At 39.7% G+C, this 18,193-nt stretch overlaps 1 protein-coding gene across 1 annotated transcript in view; it reads left to right on the top strand.

Moving 5' to 3' along the window:
• The window catches only part of LOC131129242 (ephrin type-B receptor 1-like), a 69,332-nt gene that overhangs the window by 31,368 nt on the left and 19,771 nt on the right, over positions 1-18,193 (top strand). Inside the window, exons 7-13 of the mRNA XM_058072551.1 lie at positions 1,726-1,988; positions 5,702-5,777; positions 7,424-7,548; positions 13,358-13,523; positions 13,764-13,869; positions 14,800-14,861; positions 15,183-15,380. Of these exons, the coding sequence (XP_057928534.1) occupies positions 1,726-1,988; positions 5,702-5,777; positions 7,424-7,548; positions 13,358-13,523; positions 13,764-13,869; positions 14,800-14,861; positions 15,183-15,380 (996 nt within the window). The remainder of the gene's footprint in view (positions 1-1,725; positions 1,989-5,701; positions 5,778-7,423; positions 7,549-13,357; positions 13,524-13,763; positions 13,870-14,799; positions 14,862-15,182; positions 15,381-18,193) is intronic.

Below are 18,193 nucleotides of genomic sequence, written 5' to 3'. Positions count from 1 at the left end.
GACTGCGCTGCAGCAAAGTTCCCAGCTTTGCCTTCGCCACGTTCCACTTGCTTTTTATTGAAGTGAATATGTGTTCAGAGTGATGAAGGGGCTGCATTGCTATGCAAGACCAGGAGCGGGCTTGGAAACACCCTCACTCTCAGCTCCACTGAGACGGCAGAAGTAGGATGAGACATGAATCATTTTAGACTGTCTGGAGGTAGAGTCAGTTTGTGTGTGTGTACACGTATGTGTCCTCTGATCTAAGGAATTAACATTCCCTCCTGCGGGCTGGGATAGTGGAAGGTTGTAAATAATGTGCATCATAGGATTCTGCATACATGCAAATTGTAGCGTTTGGCATAAAAAGTATAATGACATGTCCATGCTGACCTAGATAGAACTTGAATTAATATTTTTGGGGGAAATGAAAAGCTGGTTCATGCACAGTTCATATGTTTAATTTCACTGCATAAATCAATGCCCATGTTAAAAAAACAACAACATTTACCTCACTTTGACAGTAAGTAAGAAATTATCCTAGACTGTGCTGTGAGCTTGCCCAAGTGTGACTTACAGATATGCAAATTATTTATATCAGCATGTAAATGACAAACTCGTACACCGCCTTGACATCCGACTTGAGATGACCTTTATCACAGACTTTTATTTACATCTTCCCACCAGTGGCATTTGAGTGTTCTCACAGGGCGCCATGTTATTACTATAAAGAATGCAGCTCATGCATTTTCATCTTTCACTTTAAAACTCTGAATAATTGGGACCACGTGCTGCTTTTGTGTCACCCCAATCATCTCTTGGTAGGAATATTACAAATGATTATTGGCCCGAGTGTTGAGCAAAACTCTTTTGCGCTAACTCATTCTGACAACAGTGAAAGCACATTTAACGCATCTCACCACAACAGTGGCAGCGCACTCTCAAATTGATGCTGAGGGAGGAAAAATCAACTTTTCATTGTGAAAAGGTCTCAGGTGTCAAGCTGCTTAATGCATACTACATCACAATACAAGGAATAATGGAAAAAATGATACAGTCAAACCTCAGTTTCTGTTTTTTTTGCCCAAATGTTGCCTTGGTTTTAGTAAACTATTGCAACTAGTAAACTAGTCCAATCGCCTTATACTGTATTGTACATCAAAACCGTGTTCCTGACTCACTGTTCTTGCATTTCTTATTGAGTGTAATTGCTAAATAACCTTCCACGGGGCCAAAGAACGGTACGAGTGCTAGCAATTTGATAAAGAAGCTGATAAATCTGCAACAAGGCGTTCTATCCATTCGTCACTTATAATTACTTTGCAATGTTTTTCGCATGTGTATTTTTGTTAATATTTTTTGGTGTATGCTACTTATTTCCTAAGGGAAGAATTGCATAGGTTTTTGTTTGTTTCAGTTTTTGTCTGACTTTTTGAAAAAAAAAAAATAAATAAGGAACAGCTCTGCTTGCTTAAAAAAAATTATATTACAATGTCTTAATACTGCAGGACATATCATAAACGATTTAATGTTTTTATTTGGAGAAAAATACGCACAAGGTGGGAAATGGATGGGTGAGTGCAGTGTCGAGAATTGCCTAGCAGTTAAAGCCAAAATGTTTCATACCCAGGCCATATTTACAGTTAAAGTATCTTCTAATGGCACATGACACAAGGAATTTGTCAACACTGCAAGAAGTTAACTAACATTTATTCGATTTTATGCTTCTTTATTTTCCTTCTCCAGATGTCCCTTCAGCTCCTCGTAATTTGGTCTCAATTGTCAACCAAACATCATTGCTGCTGGAGTGGCACCCGCCACGTGACATCGGACACCGTGGAGACCTTTCCTATAACGTGTTGTGTCACCGGTGTCACAGCAGTGAGCGACGGGCATGTCAGCCATGTGACGACAATGTGGCCTATGTTCCAGGCAGGAGGGGGTTAAAGCAAACCAGGGTGGAAATCAGCAAGTTGCGTGCCCACACATCATATACCTTCGATATACAGGTTTGTTCCATGACATGTAAGCATCTCTTTCAAGTGTCATTTCATGGATACATTGTTTTACTATATTACTACGACTTTGTCAGTAATGTATTTTTTTAACCTTCTTGAGGACATCTTAAATCAAGATCACTTATTTCTCATTTATTTCCGGTCATGTTGACCTGTATTTTATCAGCTCACAACAGATCTAAAATGTTGAGTTATAGCTCACGGTAAGTTGCAATGCATATCCTGTGTAGGCGGAGCCAACCTGTGAAGTATATATAAAATCAGCAAGAAACCATCTGACAACATAATCCGCTTTTTAAAGTGCATGTTTAATCTCTACAAAATAGCAGATGCATCATTTTTTTTAAGATCTTCTCTTTTCAATATTCTGCATGATGCATTGTATGCATCTAATAATAACAGGCACTAATTATAACATAATAATCCTAATAATAACACAGGCCAAACCAAAGCTAAAAGTCAGCTTTGAACCTCCAATGTCACTTCCTGTCCTCCACTCACCACGCCTCCCTCCACTGGGGAACACATTTATTGTGACACACATGAGCAGGAGTTTAATTACGTCTTAAAGGGCTTACTTTTAATAGGTAATAGGGCTGCATGGTGAATGAGTGGTTAGCACGCAGGCCACTCAGCTAGGAGAATCGAGTTTGATTCCACCCTCGGCCATCCGTGTGTGGAGATTGCATGTTCTCCCCGTGCATGTGTGGGTTTTCTTCGGGTACTCCGGTTTCCAAAAACATACTAGGTTGATTGGCGACTCCAAATTGTCCATAGGTATGAATGTGAGTGTGAATGGTTGTTTGTCTATATGTATATTGGCTGGGGACCAGTCCAGGGTGTATCCCGCCTGTCGCCCAAAGACAGCTGGGATAGGCTCCAGCACCCCCGCGACCCTCGTGAGGATAAGCAGTAGAAAATGAATGAGTATAAAGCCATTTAAGGTCTCCATTACATTACACTGATGAGACAACCATAGGAAGTATGCTGTCAAGAAAGCTGTATGTACTATATTGGGTAACACACAAAGAGTGTAGTACAAAGCACACAAGAGCAAATAAAGTGAAAAATCACAGTAATACAAATCAGAGGTTATATACACATGTTGACCGAGTCACAGGTTTATTGCATGGTTAATTGTGTGGGGGTGGGTGGGAGACTTTGTTCATCATGGAGGACAGCTTGGCTGTCATCCTCGGCCTGTTCCAGAGGACATCCCAATACAGAGCCTTCTTTATCAATCTGCCCAGCTTCTTTCTGATAGATTCTACTCTGACCATTTTTTATGAAGTGCAGTGCAGTCCAGTTTATGGTTCCGAGGGACACCCATACAATATACTTCAAGTACTAGATGCTATTTTTCTGCACATTACTGTATATCTGATGGAGGAATCGTTACCACAGTACAGACCTGACAGAGTTTAACCCCGTATCTTTGATCATGAGCCAACCACCATCAGGCCTGAGTACGTTATTCAAGGTTACCTGCCTTCTAACTGTCACTTCACTGTCATTGATGTTGCAGTGTGAGGTTTTGAAGCAGTGTCTTCAATGCTACTGCTATATCTTGATCAGGTTCTAAGACATGCACTATATATTTTTTTTAATTTCGTCTTCAATAATCCTCTATATTTGAATATACACTTTGAGTATTTCACAAAAGTGAATATGCTCCTCACATTTTGGAAGCCATTTTATTATAACTGTACATGGAGTGATACTAGAAACATGGATGTAAATTAGAGTTTATATGCAGCCATTATTGTTTGCAACACAAATGAGTACTGCTAATCTTTGGCATGGTTCCGCTCCACGATGACATCACGTAGCTAGTGGATGTTAGACCCCTTGTACTCCGCCACTTTCCTCCTAAGAATGCCCAAAAGGTGCACAATGGTGCACTCTCACCTTCCTTGGAAGTGTGGTCGGGGTCATTGTCATGCTGCTTCCTCCAAACCAAGACACGCTTGATTTACTTGTGTTGCACAGTTATTTTGACAATATCGCCTGTGTGTGTTGCCATTTTCTGGTAAATCGATACTGATTGTGATAGTGATCTTGCCCCATTTGTAGACGAGAACTTGTACAACTGCCTGACAGATAAATGCCCATCTATCTAACCGGTTTGCCTCCATTGGGTCAACAGAAGAAGATACTGCTTTACAAGCTGTAAACTGACTACTGAAAAGTTAATTTTCTATAGTATTGTCCCTTGACAAGATGCACTGCAATTGTTGTGAAATGAGATGGGGGTACTCACTTTTGTGAGATTCTGTTCATGAGTGTAGTGGGTGGATCCATAATGAGTAAAGATAAATTACCACATTATTAAATTGAGGAATATAGCGGTATTGATTTTGATCTGATATGCTCACTGAAGAAAATTTGATTTTTTTTTTTTGTCTACCTACTATGCTCTGCTATACTATACGACTATAAGACAGAGCTAATCATTGTAATAATGCACTTACTCACATTGAGATGTGGTAATAAAAAATGGAGTTGATGAGGCCTGAAACAAATCTATAATTTTTTTCTTGGAACCTACACTGAAGATTCTGCACAGAGCCTATAAAAAAAGACCTCCTGCTGGTATGAAGCACATATTTACACTGTGTTCATTTTCAAATGAGTCAGCTGAAGAGTGCATTCCCAGCAACTCATGGAAGTAACTTTCCACTTAATTAGCTCACGAGCTACAGATGATGAAATCTGCCAGTGACTGCTACAATGTCAGCCAGTAAATTAAGGGTTGAAGCTTGCCTGCTATGAATAGAAAGCTTGTTTTCTGAAGCTTATTGTTGGTCCCTTTGTTAGTAACGCACCCACAATCTAAAGAAAGCCAATACAAGAGTCTTATCAAAAAATCTTCCTAATAATAATTATATACTATTATAATTATTGTATTACAGTAATCCCTCGTTTATCACAGTTAGTTGTTTCCAGACCCGATCGTGATAATTCTTTTTTATTAATTAAATATTTTTGTAGTTTGAGCATAAATAAACTGTTTACAACCTTCTCAATACATTTTTGAACATCATTAGAGCCCTTGAAACATGAAATAACACCCCTATAGTCACCTTTACACACATATTACTCATATATAGTATACATAAGAGTAAATGTTACAAATAAGTAAGCTCTAACAGACTTTTTTCTGCACTGCGGTGGCCATTGTCTCATCAGTGTACCATTATTGACAGCTAGTGACCAGTGACGAATACTACATATTATTGTAATGGTAATGGTTTAATTTATTTTGAACATGCATGCAAGTTAAATTGGAATACATCACATACAATTCACAGTTTCAATGACCAAAGGCAGTAGGAAGAAACAATTCCATCCATCTATTTTCTATGCCACTGTTATGCTGGAGCCTATCCCAGGTGTCTTCGGACGAGAGGCGGTGTAACCCCTGAATTGTTTGCAAACCAATCGCAGGGCACATATAGACAAACAATAAACAAATCTTATTTTATTTTACTCCTCTCTGTCACATCAATTGAAACACATTTGCTCTTGCCATTTTAAAAATACATGGGAAAATGATAAGGCAGTATAACAATGTGGTATATAATACAAGTGAAGGTTTTATAGTTTTTTCGTCATATCGCCACACATTAACGTTAGAAAACCAGATAATAGTTTATGTATATAAAGTGGTATTTATCGTATTTTTGTTTGTTTGTTGTCTAAAGGCAGTCAACGGCGTCTCCAACAAGAGTCCTTATCCTGCCCAGCAATTGTCAATCAACATTACAACCAACCAAGCTGGTGAGTACAAACACATTATGTGTGAGTGACTGCATGTGAGTTCGACCATATTGGGGAGGGGGGGGGTGGTTCTGTAATCGTACCCTGGGGCACGGTGGATTATGTGAGTGAGGCATGGCTGGGGGGGATAAAGGAAATTGAGCTGCGGCCTTTTAATTCATAAAACATGTTCTCAGCTTGTCATCTCTTTCCCTCTGTCTCCTTTCTCTACACCCCCGTCACCCTTATATTGTTCCTGCAGCTTTCATCACGCCGTCATTCTTTCCCCTGCCTTTCTCTAAGGTCTCCTTTTCTTGCCTTCAACTGTCCCTGTCCTTCCTCCAGTCTTTGACAGTATAATTTTCATAGACTATAAAGTCAGACAAATTACTGCTCCATCAATACTTTATAGGGACAGACTCAAGTGAAATTTCTACACAAATCTAAACCCAAATGTTCCTTTGCTGATGGAAAATACTTAATTTGCACAATCTATGGCAACCAAGGCACATTCATGCCATACCCCCCCCCCCCCCCCCCCCCCCACATAAAAAAAACCTTCTGCGCAGATCCAAAAACTGCTGCCAGATGCAAACCTCCCCAGCCTAAAATGTTTTATTATTCAATAAAAAAGCAAGTTCCATTTTAGCTGGTTGGAGTAGGATTTATAAAATCATGTACTCATTCTAAAGCATCCCCCTTGGGGAGGTATTTCTAACTGAAGCAAACTGAAGAATGATGCAAAATACCAGATGCAAACGTCTTACTAAAGGGTCTGGGCTTTTTCTGTTTCAGTTTAATCATGCTGCAGTTTCATTGATTCAGTTTAATCTGAGCATTATAGCAGTTCTGCAAAGTCCTCAAGGGCCACATACAGAAAAAATGAAGGTAGTGCGGGCCAAATCTTGAGAGTATGTGTATCATTATATGTATATAATATATGTATAGAAAATGCCTAAAAACATCCCAGGAGAGTAGGAAAATATCCCATTGATATGAAATTCAATACACACATTGACTTGAAACTCATGAAATTCTCATGAAAAGACCTACGCTGTAAGATGCACAGGTAGTCAGCCATTTTTGAGGAATTTTGGGTATGTTTAGTGTTATTTCTAGAATATGCCGCGGGGCAATAAAAAAAACAAGCTTCAGGCAGTGAACGTTTCCCCCAGCCCCCTCTTTGGGTACCCTTGATAATGCATGATCAACCTACTGCTTGCACTGATACATCTATTATGTTATAGGTGCTGCATCCTAACATTCATTCATTCATTCATTTTCTACCGCTTATCCTCACGGGGGTCGCAGTGGGTGCTGGAGCCTATCCCAGCTGTCTTCAGGCGAGAGGCGGGGTACACCCTGGACTGGTCGCCAGCCAATCACTCACATTCATACCTATGGACAATTTGGAGTCGCCAGCATCCTAACATGATCAACATAATAGTAGCTTCAAGTTTAGTTTCCCCTGAGATCTCTCTGTAAAATGCATTGGAGACATAACTTTTGCTGCTCCATTAATGACAAGCACACTTAATTCATTTTCATGAGGGGGGGGAGAAACATTTTTCTTCATTGGGTGTAAATCATTGTCTTTCCATATTTACATAATTATTGCAATATTATGCTAACTGTGAGAACCTGTATTTTTATGTGCATTTTAACAGCTCCTTCAGTGGTTCCCATAATGCACCAAGTGAGCTCAACAAGACGCAGTTTCTCATTGTCATGGCCGCCCCCTGAACATCCTAATGGAATAATCCTTGACTATGAGATACGATACTACGATCAGGTACAGTTGGATGATTCATGTGTGTTTGTGTGTTCCTGTGTGCTTTTTTTGTAGATTTCACTGCCGGTAATTTATTAAAGTCAATAAAATAAGCAAATCAATGACAGCAACATCTATTATCAAGACAGCTGAAGCAGCAGTGTTGTCACTGTTAGCTTATATTAAATCAGTGTTTACTACTGAAATAAATAACACTGAAGTCATCATACATTACAAACACTGAGTGCCATTATAATGTGTTTATGAGGAGGGCTAACAGTAGTGGTGACTATTAACTGGTGCATGGAATTACTGACCACTCTGGGGTTCCGGTCAGAGAGCATAAAGTCACCATCTTTAATTGTGGACTTGAAACCATACACATGGTGCATTACAATTCACACTCACATTCATACTGATGGGAAATTAAAGAGTTTAGAGTCTTCAGTCTTCTACCCAAAGAGAGCCCACACAAGCATAGATGTGGTGTTTGGTGTTTTTTTTTAGACATGACTATTAGTGTTGGCACAAATCCATAATTGAAAAAAATGTTAATCAGTTTTGTTATTGAAAGCTGATACTCAGAGAAAGCCCAAGATGATTCATTCATTGAGGGCAGAGACCTGCTAACATATCTGTTAGATTGATCGTCCCTGGCAATTATGTGGCTCTTATTTCTGTAGATGTCACTACATCATATTTAGTACATTATCAGTTACTAATAAGCAGGATTGATTGTAGATCGCCTCTGCATTTTTCATGAAGCCTCTAGAGATAACGATGTGTCAAGTCTCCATTTTCAAGCGTCAATATAATCCCATCAAAGAGGGTGGGGTCACGGAAGGCTTGTTGATGTATTGCATATAAAAGCATGCATGTGATGGAGCACTTTTATTTGATTTGGTCTCCTTTTTTGTTTCGAGATAAATCTGAATTTCATTAAGACACACTGTCCGTATGTGTAGTCCGTGACTATCAATGCAACACGATCCTAAGAATATATACAATATACTGGAAATAAATCATTGAGTTGATAAAGTTCATTATTTGATATTATTGTATTAATAGTCTTATTATTATGTATTTCAATGACAGTAGCAAAGTTAATATCAGCGCAGACCCACAAATAAAGTTAGTTATGGTGAACAGTATGGCCATTTTTGTCTCTACGTTCAAAAACATGCTACACAAACAGGCTTAATATAGATTTTTGTTGCCAATGCATAGGAAAGAGCAGAGCGTCACAAGGGACTGTAGGTGACACCATAGACACCACACCACCTACCCAGCCCCCTTTTTTCTTCCTGACATCTTTTTATCTTCCCAACAAACTGAAGAAAATATTGTTTTGCATTTTTTTAAGCAGACGGGGGAAGAGATGCCAGTCGCTGTGCACATTTTTAATACAAACTGTCAGTGAGTTGGTGTTTCAGTAACTCTCACTCTGAAATATAAACCAAACTGCAAACTTTTTGACCCTTGTCCGACACTCCATACTTCCTTAGAGACTGCAATTTTCCATCATTTTGTTATGCAGCAGAATGACAACAAACATGCACTTGTGTCCTTTATTATTGTTGTTGCTGTAATGTTGATTATTTTGTCATAAACTTTCTGTCGGACTATTCTTCATTGCCCAAGTGCTCAAACATTGCTTTATACAGAGGAACCAAGTTTTCACCAGTAATGCTGTCCAAAAGATGATAAACAGGACACCCAGAAATATGAACAAAAAATTCCAGAACCACTATCAATTCCTCACAGAGTCAGCCAAGTTTAATGTTGTTTGGTCTAGAGCAGGGGTGCTCATTAAGTCGATCGCGATCTACCGGTCGATCGCGGAGGTGGTACTGGTCGATCGCGGCGTGACATTAAAAAAATATCATCCTAGCATCAATGCCGTCACTTGATTGATATACAGGGCAGCCATTCAGATGACAACTGAATGTTGCCCTTCGGGTGACCAATCAAATCAAACAACGTCTCTAAGTGCAGCAGAACTTACGATGTCAGCCTATCATCCATCCCCGTTACTTGATTGACATACAGGACAACCAGTCAGATGACAACTGAATTTTGACCTTTAGGTCACCGCTCATGCGTAAACAACGATGCAAAGTGCTAAGCTAGTCGGCGAATTGCAAGATTTTAAGCCCTCGCTAAAGTTTATGGTCACTAAAATGAGTGAAGGAGCTGGACCAAGTAAAAAGGCAAAAACATATCACTTCCATACGGAATGGGAGGTGGACTTTTTTTTCACAATGTCTTTTTCGAAGTGCGTTTGCCTGGCTAACCTGGCTATCAGCAGCTACTGTCCGGACTATGCATCCCTGGCTGATTCAATTCAGTGCAAGTCATCAAAGTAAACTCAGGTAATTACAAAAAATGTTAATAGTTAATTATGTGTGTTTTGCAATATTGGCTCATTTGGTTATGTAAGGTACATCAACATACATTGTACGTACAAATAATCCTCAATACATTTGAAAATAAATAGATGTTTTGCATTTTTGTAGTGGGTAGATCATTTTGACTCTGTCATTTTAAAAGTAGCTCGCATGCTGAAAAAGTGTGAGCACCCCTGGTCTAGAGGTTCTCATTGGGAGTGACCAGGATTGATAGGATCAGGAAAGAGTACATCAGGGGGACATTACATGTTAGAGGCCTTGGAGATAAAGTCAGAGAGGCCAGACTGAGATGGTTGGGACATGTCCAGAGGAGAGATAGTGAATATATTGGTAGAAGGATGCTGCGTTTAGAGCTGCCAGGTAGGAGGAAGTAGAGGAAGACCAAAGAGGAGGTTTATGGATGTAGTGAAGGAGGACATGAGGGTAGTTGGTGTGAGAGAGACAGATGCAGAAGACAGGGTTGGATGGAGGAGATTGATTTTGCTGTGGCGACCCCTGAAGGGAAAAGCTGAAAGAGAAAGAAGAAGAAGCCAGACTAAGAAAGCTGTGCATTCCAGATTTTACTTTTCATGATAACTTTGTTGAAAAGCCCACTGAATGTACTCTAAGCTCGATCACTCGTCCAAAGTGCATGCATGTCATTATCACAATGTGCTGCTACTATGTAATACAAATGAAGAAGCAGGTATAAGCCTCTGCTTACACTGAGGAGAAAAGCATTATTTCTTAGTAAAATGTTTGATAATATGAAGACTGGACATTCTTGGTACACAAAATGTCATGCTTTGAAATGATGACATGATCGTGTGTTTGCTAGGAAGACTGATGATGGATTCTTACTCCATTGATCTATTCACTGGGAACTATTTGTCTCCAGTGGTGTTTACTAGGGTTGATACAAAATGCATTGTATCAAGTTTAGGCAAAGATATGCTTTTCTTTTAATATTTAACACATATATAACAACCCCTGTTGTTTGGGTCCCGATGTGGAGACGTGAGTGGTTGGGTGAGTCACCAACAGTTTATTCGCCTGTAATCGGCTCATTATTTAGCACATTTTTGTGTGACGAGCAAAAATTGCTTGACTGCTCTGTGTGGGCAACCAAACATTTGCATATTGCCAAAATGTCTCCAAAAATTTATTTAATTGCAACTACACCCTTTCACCACAGCAATCAGGCATGTTAGTGTAGCTAATGAGGACCAGTGAGCTCAATACAACACATGCTCAGTCTTGATTGACACTACTAGTGGTATTTTTTTTGTCATTTTGCTTTTTATTGTGGTTGTAGCTTGTGGGCGTATAGTGCTTTTGTTTTTGTAAACAATGTTAAAATTTAGAATTGCACTCATTTGACTTTCATCAAGACTTTGGATCAGCAAGTCATCGGTGTCTGTTTTTCTCGTCTCTCGCCTCCAAACGGGTAGGAAGACTCTGTGCACCTAAAAGGCGTTTCATAGAACAATGGCGAACAGAGTGAAATGTCTTGTCAGTCATACAGTCGCTTTGTCTCTATGGGATAAAATCTCATCTTGTCTCCTTCTTGTGGACCCAATCTCGTACATAGTCTCGTTTTGCAGCTGGATGTCTCGTGACAACCCTGCTGTCATCTCTTCTTCGTTTCCATCTACTGAAACCCTCCTGACTTCTTCATCCATTGCCCTCACTCTTGCAGATAATGAGGTTTGAATTTAGTAAATTTAATATGGTACAGGGTGGTGGGATTTTTTCCTTCCTGCTTATCTCTAGCTACCAGACCTTCCCAGATGGTCTGGCCCCTGAACCTCCCATTGTGGCAAGCAACAAGCCCCTCCACCACTCTCACTTTAAACCTTTCTGTGGTCACTTCTGCTTTTAATTGGTATTCCCTCTCAGATTGAAGCAAATGCTGTAATTTTCCACATTTTCTGTTTTCTTCTTCTACTACAACCATGAGATTACTTGGTCTCGGTTAAATAGTAAATTGACAGTAATGAAGAATGCATGGACCCCAATGCAGGATGTTAACTGAATATTTAAAGCTGAAAATTAGAATCCTGTAATAATATTAATAATAATTAACTCTAGCCATCATATTGTTCAGGCTCTCTTTTTCCCTTGTGGTCTCTGCCTCAATGTCATCGTCTCCATGGCTTTATCTCCTCTGTGTTCCACCCTCCCAGCAAGATTCCCTCCCCCGTCTTTCATGCCATCTTGACACCATCGCTATCATCTTTTTTCCCCCTCCATTTTTTATTTAGCAACAGTACAACCTTTTTTATCCAAAAAAGAAGCTGGTGAAAGGAAGGGTGTGGAATAATTGGGTTAAAATGAAGCAGCCTTGGGTTGAAAAGATACGGCTGGTAGTTTGGATCCATTATTAAATTGAGGGAAGAAGACAGTTTTTCTGAAATTTCTCAGAACTTTATTTTTGTGTGTGTGTGTGTAATTGCTGTAACTGCATTTTCTGTGTTCTGACATTATTTCCTATTCTGTACGTGTATTTCATTAGTTAGTTTCCTGTCTAACTCAGCTGGGGGCTTCTGTTTGTTGCTGTTGTTTTCAAAACTTGTGGTTCTTCTTTCTTTGTACTCCTGTCACCTGTGTGATGGATGCATTCTGTTGCATTTTTCTTAGCTGTTTTCTTATTCCCTGGTGTTATTCTTTGGCTCAGGCACATCTTTGTTTCCGTTTTCCATGGTTTTATGTTAGCCCGAGTTGTACCTCCTAGCCCTTCTTTGTTATTTTGCAAAAATAACTCTAAAATTTGCTAAAAAGCACCAAATGTCGTGTCCTGGAATCCTGAGGTAACCTTGGGCAGAATAGTAGCGAATCATAACAGGTAGCTGAATCAGACAGTGTTGCGCGGATTTAAAACCATGTTTTACGTGACTACAGCAAAGGTAATGACAGCTACCCCGTGGCACCACCTGTTATTTATTTTTTTTACCCCGCGGTGACAAAGAGGATGCATCTAGTATCTGGAGAGAGGAATTTATTTGCTCAAAGGCGCATCACACCAACAACTAATTGAGACATGACGTGTGTAATTTGTGTAAAATGAGAATGACAAAATATACTTATCATGTTGGGAAGTAAAATAGTACAAGAAAATGAGCATTAAATAATGATCAGGCCATTTGTATTCATTATTTTATAAAGCAGAATGATGAAGTATAATGTGTGCAACGGGCAGTGTTGTCATAAGTTATCAGCTGTCTGGTGTTCATGCACCTTGGGTTCATGTGTTTGACTCACCAACCAGACTACCATTTACCAATTTGTCACACAGAGTCTCTGCTCTTGGGAGATACAGTATGTTCCATATCATGACACCCATGAAAGAGATGAAGGTTATTGTTTTTTTTATGTGAAAAGTTCAGCTTTGGGTCAGTAGTCTCACTCTCAGACATGTTTATCTCTCTGTACCTTCCCCGCAGTCTCAGTCATCAGTTTTGAACAGCTCAGTGGTTCAGAGCGAGACCCCTGGTGTGATTCTGGAGGGACTGAGACCCGGGACTGGCTATGTGGTTCAGGTGAGGGCCCGCACAGTGGCTGGCTATGGAGCCTACAGCAAGGAGATGCTCTTCCAAACACTCACTGATGGTAAGTATGTGGGTGTGCAGCTGGAGTGTGTGGAGGTGTGTGTACTGTATGTGTGTGGGAGCTGCATCCACAATCAACGGAGGTTATATAAGAGGTTAAACTCAATTGGAAATCTGACTGCAGAGTAAATTAACGTGCATGTGGGTTTTTAGAAATGAAAGTTTATGTGTGGGTTTTTAACAATTCATGTCGATTCGACTGAAATAATCTATACTGTTCACTTTTGGTGTGTTTCTGCAGATGAGTTTAAGTCAGAGTTGGGGCAGCAACTCTCCATGATCGCAGGCTCATTAGTAGGCGGGGTGTGTGTTGTCTCGTTGGTTGCTATTGCCATCATTTGTACCAGGTAATGCACTCAAAACACACACGTTGGTAGTCAGTAGTAGTAGTTAATATTTTAAAGCAGCATTTTCTATTTAAAATATTATTTTTGTAAAAAAATCTAATTGTGTAGGAGTTTGAATTTCTGCAATGATAATTTTAAGTAGGTTTTTATTTTTTTATGTTTTTTTATTATTATTTATTTATTTATTTGTATTAGTAGTATTAGTATTATTAAAAACCTATCTATTATTATTATTAAATTATATAATAAATATTATTTAAATATTGCAAAAATGAAATTATATAATAAAATGTTATATGAATACATATAAATAAACAAACTAAAACAATATAATAATAATTTTTATTATTAAAAACAAATTATGATTAATATGATGTCACTTATAACATGAAAATATGTATTTTTAAACCCCCAAAAGTCCTCCCATGGCCATGTTGAAGTATCCTTGGGCAAGCATATTGAACCCCCAGTTGGTCCTGATGCTGCGTCATCAGTAGGTAAATGTGCTAACAGTGCCAAAGCACTTTCAGTACATTAAAGGTAGAAAAGCGCTACAGTATATAAGTGATAGTCGATTTCCCGTTTACATATGTAACATCCAATCCATTATTATTAAAATGTACACAGTAATGCATGATACTGAAAGATGATCATGAGGAGAACAGATGGATTCTGAGTCACAGTCTAGCCCAGGCACGCTCTTCTTTCAGATGTAAGCAAGAGTTGACAAAAAAATAACAGCCAGCAACTATTAATAAAATCCTGAATCCCTTTTTTTTTTCTTTCTGTTGATATTTTTGACATTCCAAAAGACTTCAGCTGACAGGAAGGGAACCAATTAGCTTTCCTTCTATCTGTGTGTCTCTAGCTGTCTATCTACTTACATTTTTTTTTCTAAAATCTTTGGATTTGTGGGTTTCTTTTATGCAGGAGAAGACAGTTGAAAGAGAGTGTGTATGGAGACAAGCTGCAGCAGTACAATGCAGGGGGAGGTATGATTCATTGCTAGATTCACATCCACACACTACGGGATCAGGTTGAGGTCAGGGTTCTCAAGTTCTTCCACACCAAGCTCAGCAACCATACTTTGCTTGTGCTCCCTAAAAGCATGTGTATTATACGTAATATGTGTAATATATTGAAATAATGTGGGAAAGCAAAGAAATGACCTCAAAAGATGAATAAACTCAGCTCTTTACTGATCGATTCATCGATCGACAAATAAGAGATATTTGTCAATAATTTTGTCCACACAATGTATATGAATACAATCATAACATATTTTTAAACTAATTATTGCTATTTTCCCTCAGAGGTAACATTAAGACCTGACATGTTTAGTGGTCCCACCCCCACGGTGACCTTCCCCACCATGTCGGATGGTCACAGTTCACCAGGGGTCAAGATATACATCGACCCTTTCACCTACGAAGACCCCAATGAGGCTGTCCGGGAGTTTGCCAAGGAAATTGACCCCTCATGTGTCAAAATAGAGGAAGTCATTGGCTCAGGTAAACATTTTTTTAAAATATATTCTGTACTTCATCTTTTACCTTTTTGACACTTACTGACTCACTATCAATAGTAATCGATGGTGTTTTGTTGTTTTTGTGATCGATCCTTTTGCCATAATTGTAATAATAATAATGCATTTTATTTATACCCTGCGATTGGCTGGCAACCAGTCCAGAATGTACCCCGCCTCTCAACCTGAACTCAGCTGGGATAGACTCCAGCATACCCCTGTTACTCTTGTGAGGATAAGCGGCATGGAAAATGGATGGGATGATGAGGTGGATGGAGGAGGTGGCAATGTTGAGGAGATCAGAGAGATAAGAGATATAGGGGGCAAGATGGTGGATGGCCTTCTTTGTGTTCAGCAGGATTTTGAATGCTCTTCTGAAATTGATGCGTAGCCAGTGGAGCTGCCGCAAGATGGGGGTGATGTGATGAAATGACCTGCATGAGGTGCAACAGTGATGGAAGTTTTATTTTACCTTCCATATTTGTCATGAAAGATAAGGGGGTTTAAAGACTGTTCCTCTGTATTTTCTTCACAATGTTTTCAAAAGCCTTGTTGGCTTCTTCCAGGAGGCAGCTTGTCACTTGAAACAGACGATAACGGTAAACTTAATAAACCAATTTTATGTGTCGGTGAGCATAGCTGGGAACAAGCCATTGCAAGTATTATTGGATGCTTTGAAGTTGAGAAAAATTTGCTTTTATTTATGTGTAAACATCCACAGGAAATATAATAGTTGTGTCAATCCAGCTATTGCAATGTACCGTGTTGTTTGTTACAATTGGAGTTTTGTATTCTAACATCAAAATACACCAAAATAATTTGGGCAAGAATGATTACTTCTGTCATGTTACATTTGAGGCTGCGCGGGGGAGAGTGGTTAGTGAGCAGGCCTCACAGCTAGGAGACCCGAGTTCGATTCCAGGCTCGACCATCTCTGTGTGGAGTTTGCATGTTCTCCCCGTGCGTGCGTGGGTTTTCTCCGGGTACTGCGGTTTCCTCCCACATTCTAAAAACATGCGAGGTTAATTGGTGACTCCAAATTGTCCATAGGTATGAATGTGAGTGTGAATGGTTGTTTGTCTATATGTGCCCTGTGGCTGGCAACCAGTCCAGGGTGTACCCCGCCTCTCGCCCGAAAACAGCTGGGATAGGCTCCAGCACCCCCACGATCTTGTCTCATGATAGAATATGACCTATTCTCAGTAAAAAGAGAATAATGTATATGAAAGCACATTTTTGCCTAAAGTAAGTGCATTTCCAAGCATAAAAATGGCTAAATGAACCAAAATAAAAATTTAAGGCATTCTGAAAATGTATTCAAAAATGCTGTGAATGCTATGTATTATTGTACACTGGTCATTAGGTGTCAGTAATCTTACTGTAATGTTATGTAAGACACAAACATCAGGCTGGATCACCGGAACAACAGGCACATCCAGCCATCCATTTTCTGTACTGCTTAACGTCACGAGGGTCACGGGCATGGCGGAGCCTATCCCAGCGGGATCTTCGGGCAAGAGGCGGGGTACACCCTGGACTGGTCGCCAGCCAATCACAGGGCACATATAGACAAACAACCCTCACTCTAACACCACATTCACATTCATACCTATGGAGTCGCCAATTCGTTTTTGGAATGTGGGAGGAAACCGGAGTACCCGGAGAAAACCCCACAAACAGGGAGAACATGCAAACTCCACACAGAGATGCCCGAGCGGGGATTCGAAACACCATGCTGTGTGGCCAACCTGGAGATGAACTCCAGGTTGAGTTTCAGCATTTGGGGATTTTTCACTGAAATGGAAATGGATTTCTGACTGAGACGTCATGAACCAGATTCAGAACCTCCACACTCAAAAGGATGTGCTGTGGTCTGTTGAGCTACTCTCAACATCAGCCCATAATCTATGTTTCGAGCTTTATTTCTCCTGGGGCCAGGTTTCTCACCTCAGCCAAAGGTGACAGCAGCATGAAACCCTTGGAGAGTGGCAAGAAATATGAGCTTTGATGATCTGACAACAGAAATTGCTTTTCTACTTTATTTAATTCTTCTCCCTCTCTCCATCTATCCTGGTGGTTCAGCCCCACTGAAGTATTAAGAGATTGTTTGCCTTTTGAGAAATGCTAAAACAGAACAAAGGGAGGGAAGGCAGAACAACTGATTGTGGAGGGAAGATAAAAGAAGAAACACCCTGAGGACATCATAAAAATATCTCTCCTCATTCCCTCTTCACAATGTCTTTCAAAGTACAGTATTTTGCTTTTACCTTATAACCACCACCACCTGTATAAAAATAAATCTCTCTGAAAGTACTGCTTGGTTTAAAGGCCATTTCTGAATTTTTTTCGGCAATGTCAAAAAGCCATTTCATCAGATAGACCTTGACAATTTTATCAACTGACCACACCATTCTTTCTGTCGTTCCTAGTCTGTCCTTTTTACATTTCCAGCAGTAACAGTAGCACTTAATGAGCATTGAGATGGGACACAGAGATCACAGTGAGAGAACCTGTCATCTAATTCCCATCAGTCATCCATTATTCACACACACACACATATCTCTGGCCTCTGGGCTTTAGTTTTGAAGTGATATTCACTTTTTCATCTACCAAAGTAAAAAAAAAAAGGGGGGCTGCATTTATTTTGACAGAAGACATGAGTGTCCACTATAAGTTAGCTTATTGTTGATGTTTGAGGTTCTGTCACCCTGGCAGTGATGCACGTTGTCATAACTAGCAAAGAACAAACCAATGTGCACTACAAAACCAGATATCGCACACCTGCACCTTCTGAGATCC

The sequence above is a fragment of the Doryrhamphus excisus genome, chromosome 5 (assembly GCF_030265055.1).
Source record: "Doryrhamphus excisus isolate RoL2022-K1 chromosome 5, RoL_Dexc_1.0, whole genome shotgun sequence".
In the NCBI taxonomy this organism is placed as follows: domain Eukaryota; kingdom Metazoa; phylum Chordata; class Actinopteri; order Syngnathiformes; family Syngnathidae; genus Doryrhamphus; species Doryrhamphus excisus.
This window is presented reverse-complemented; position numbering and strand designations above follow the sequence as displayed.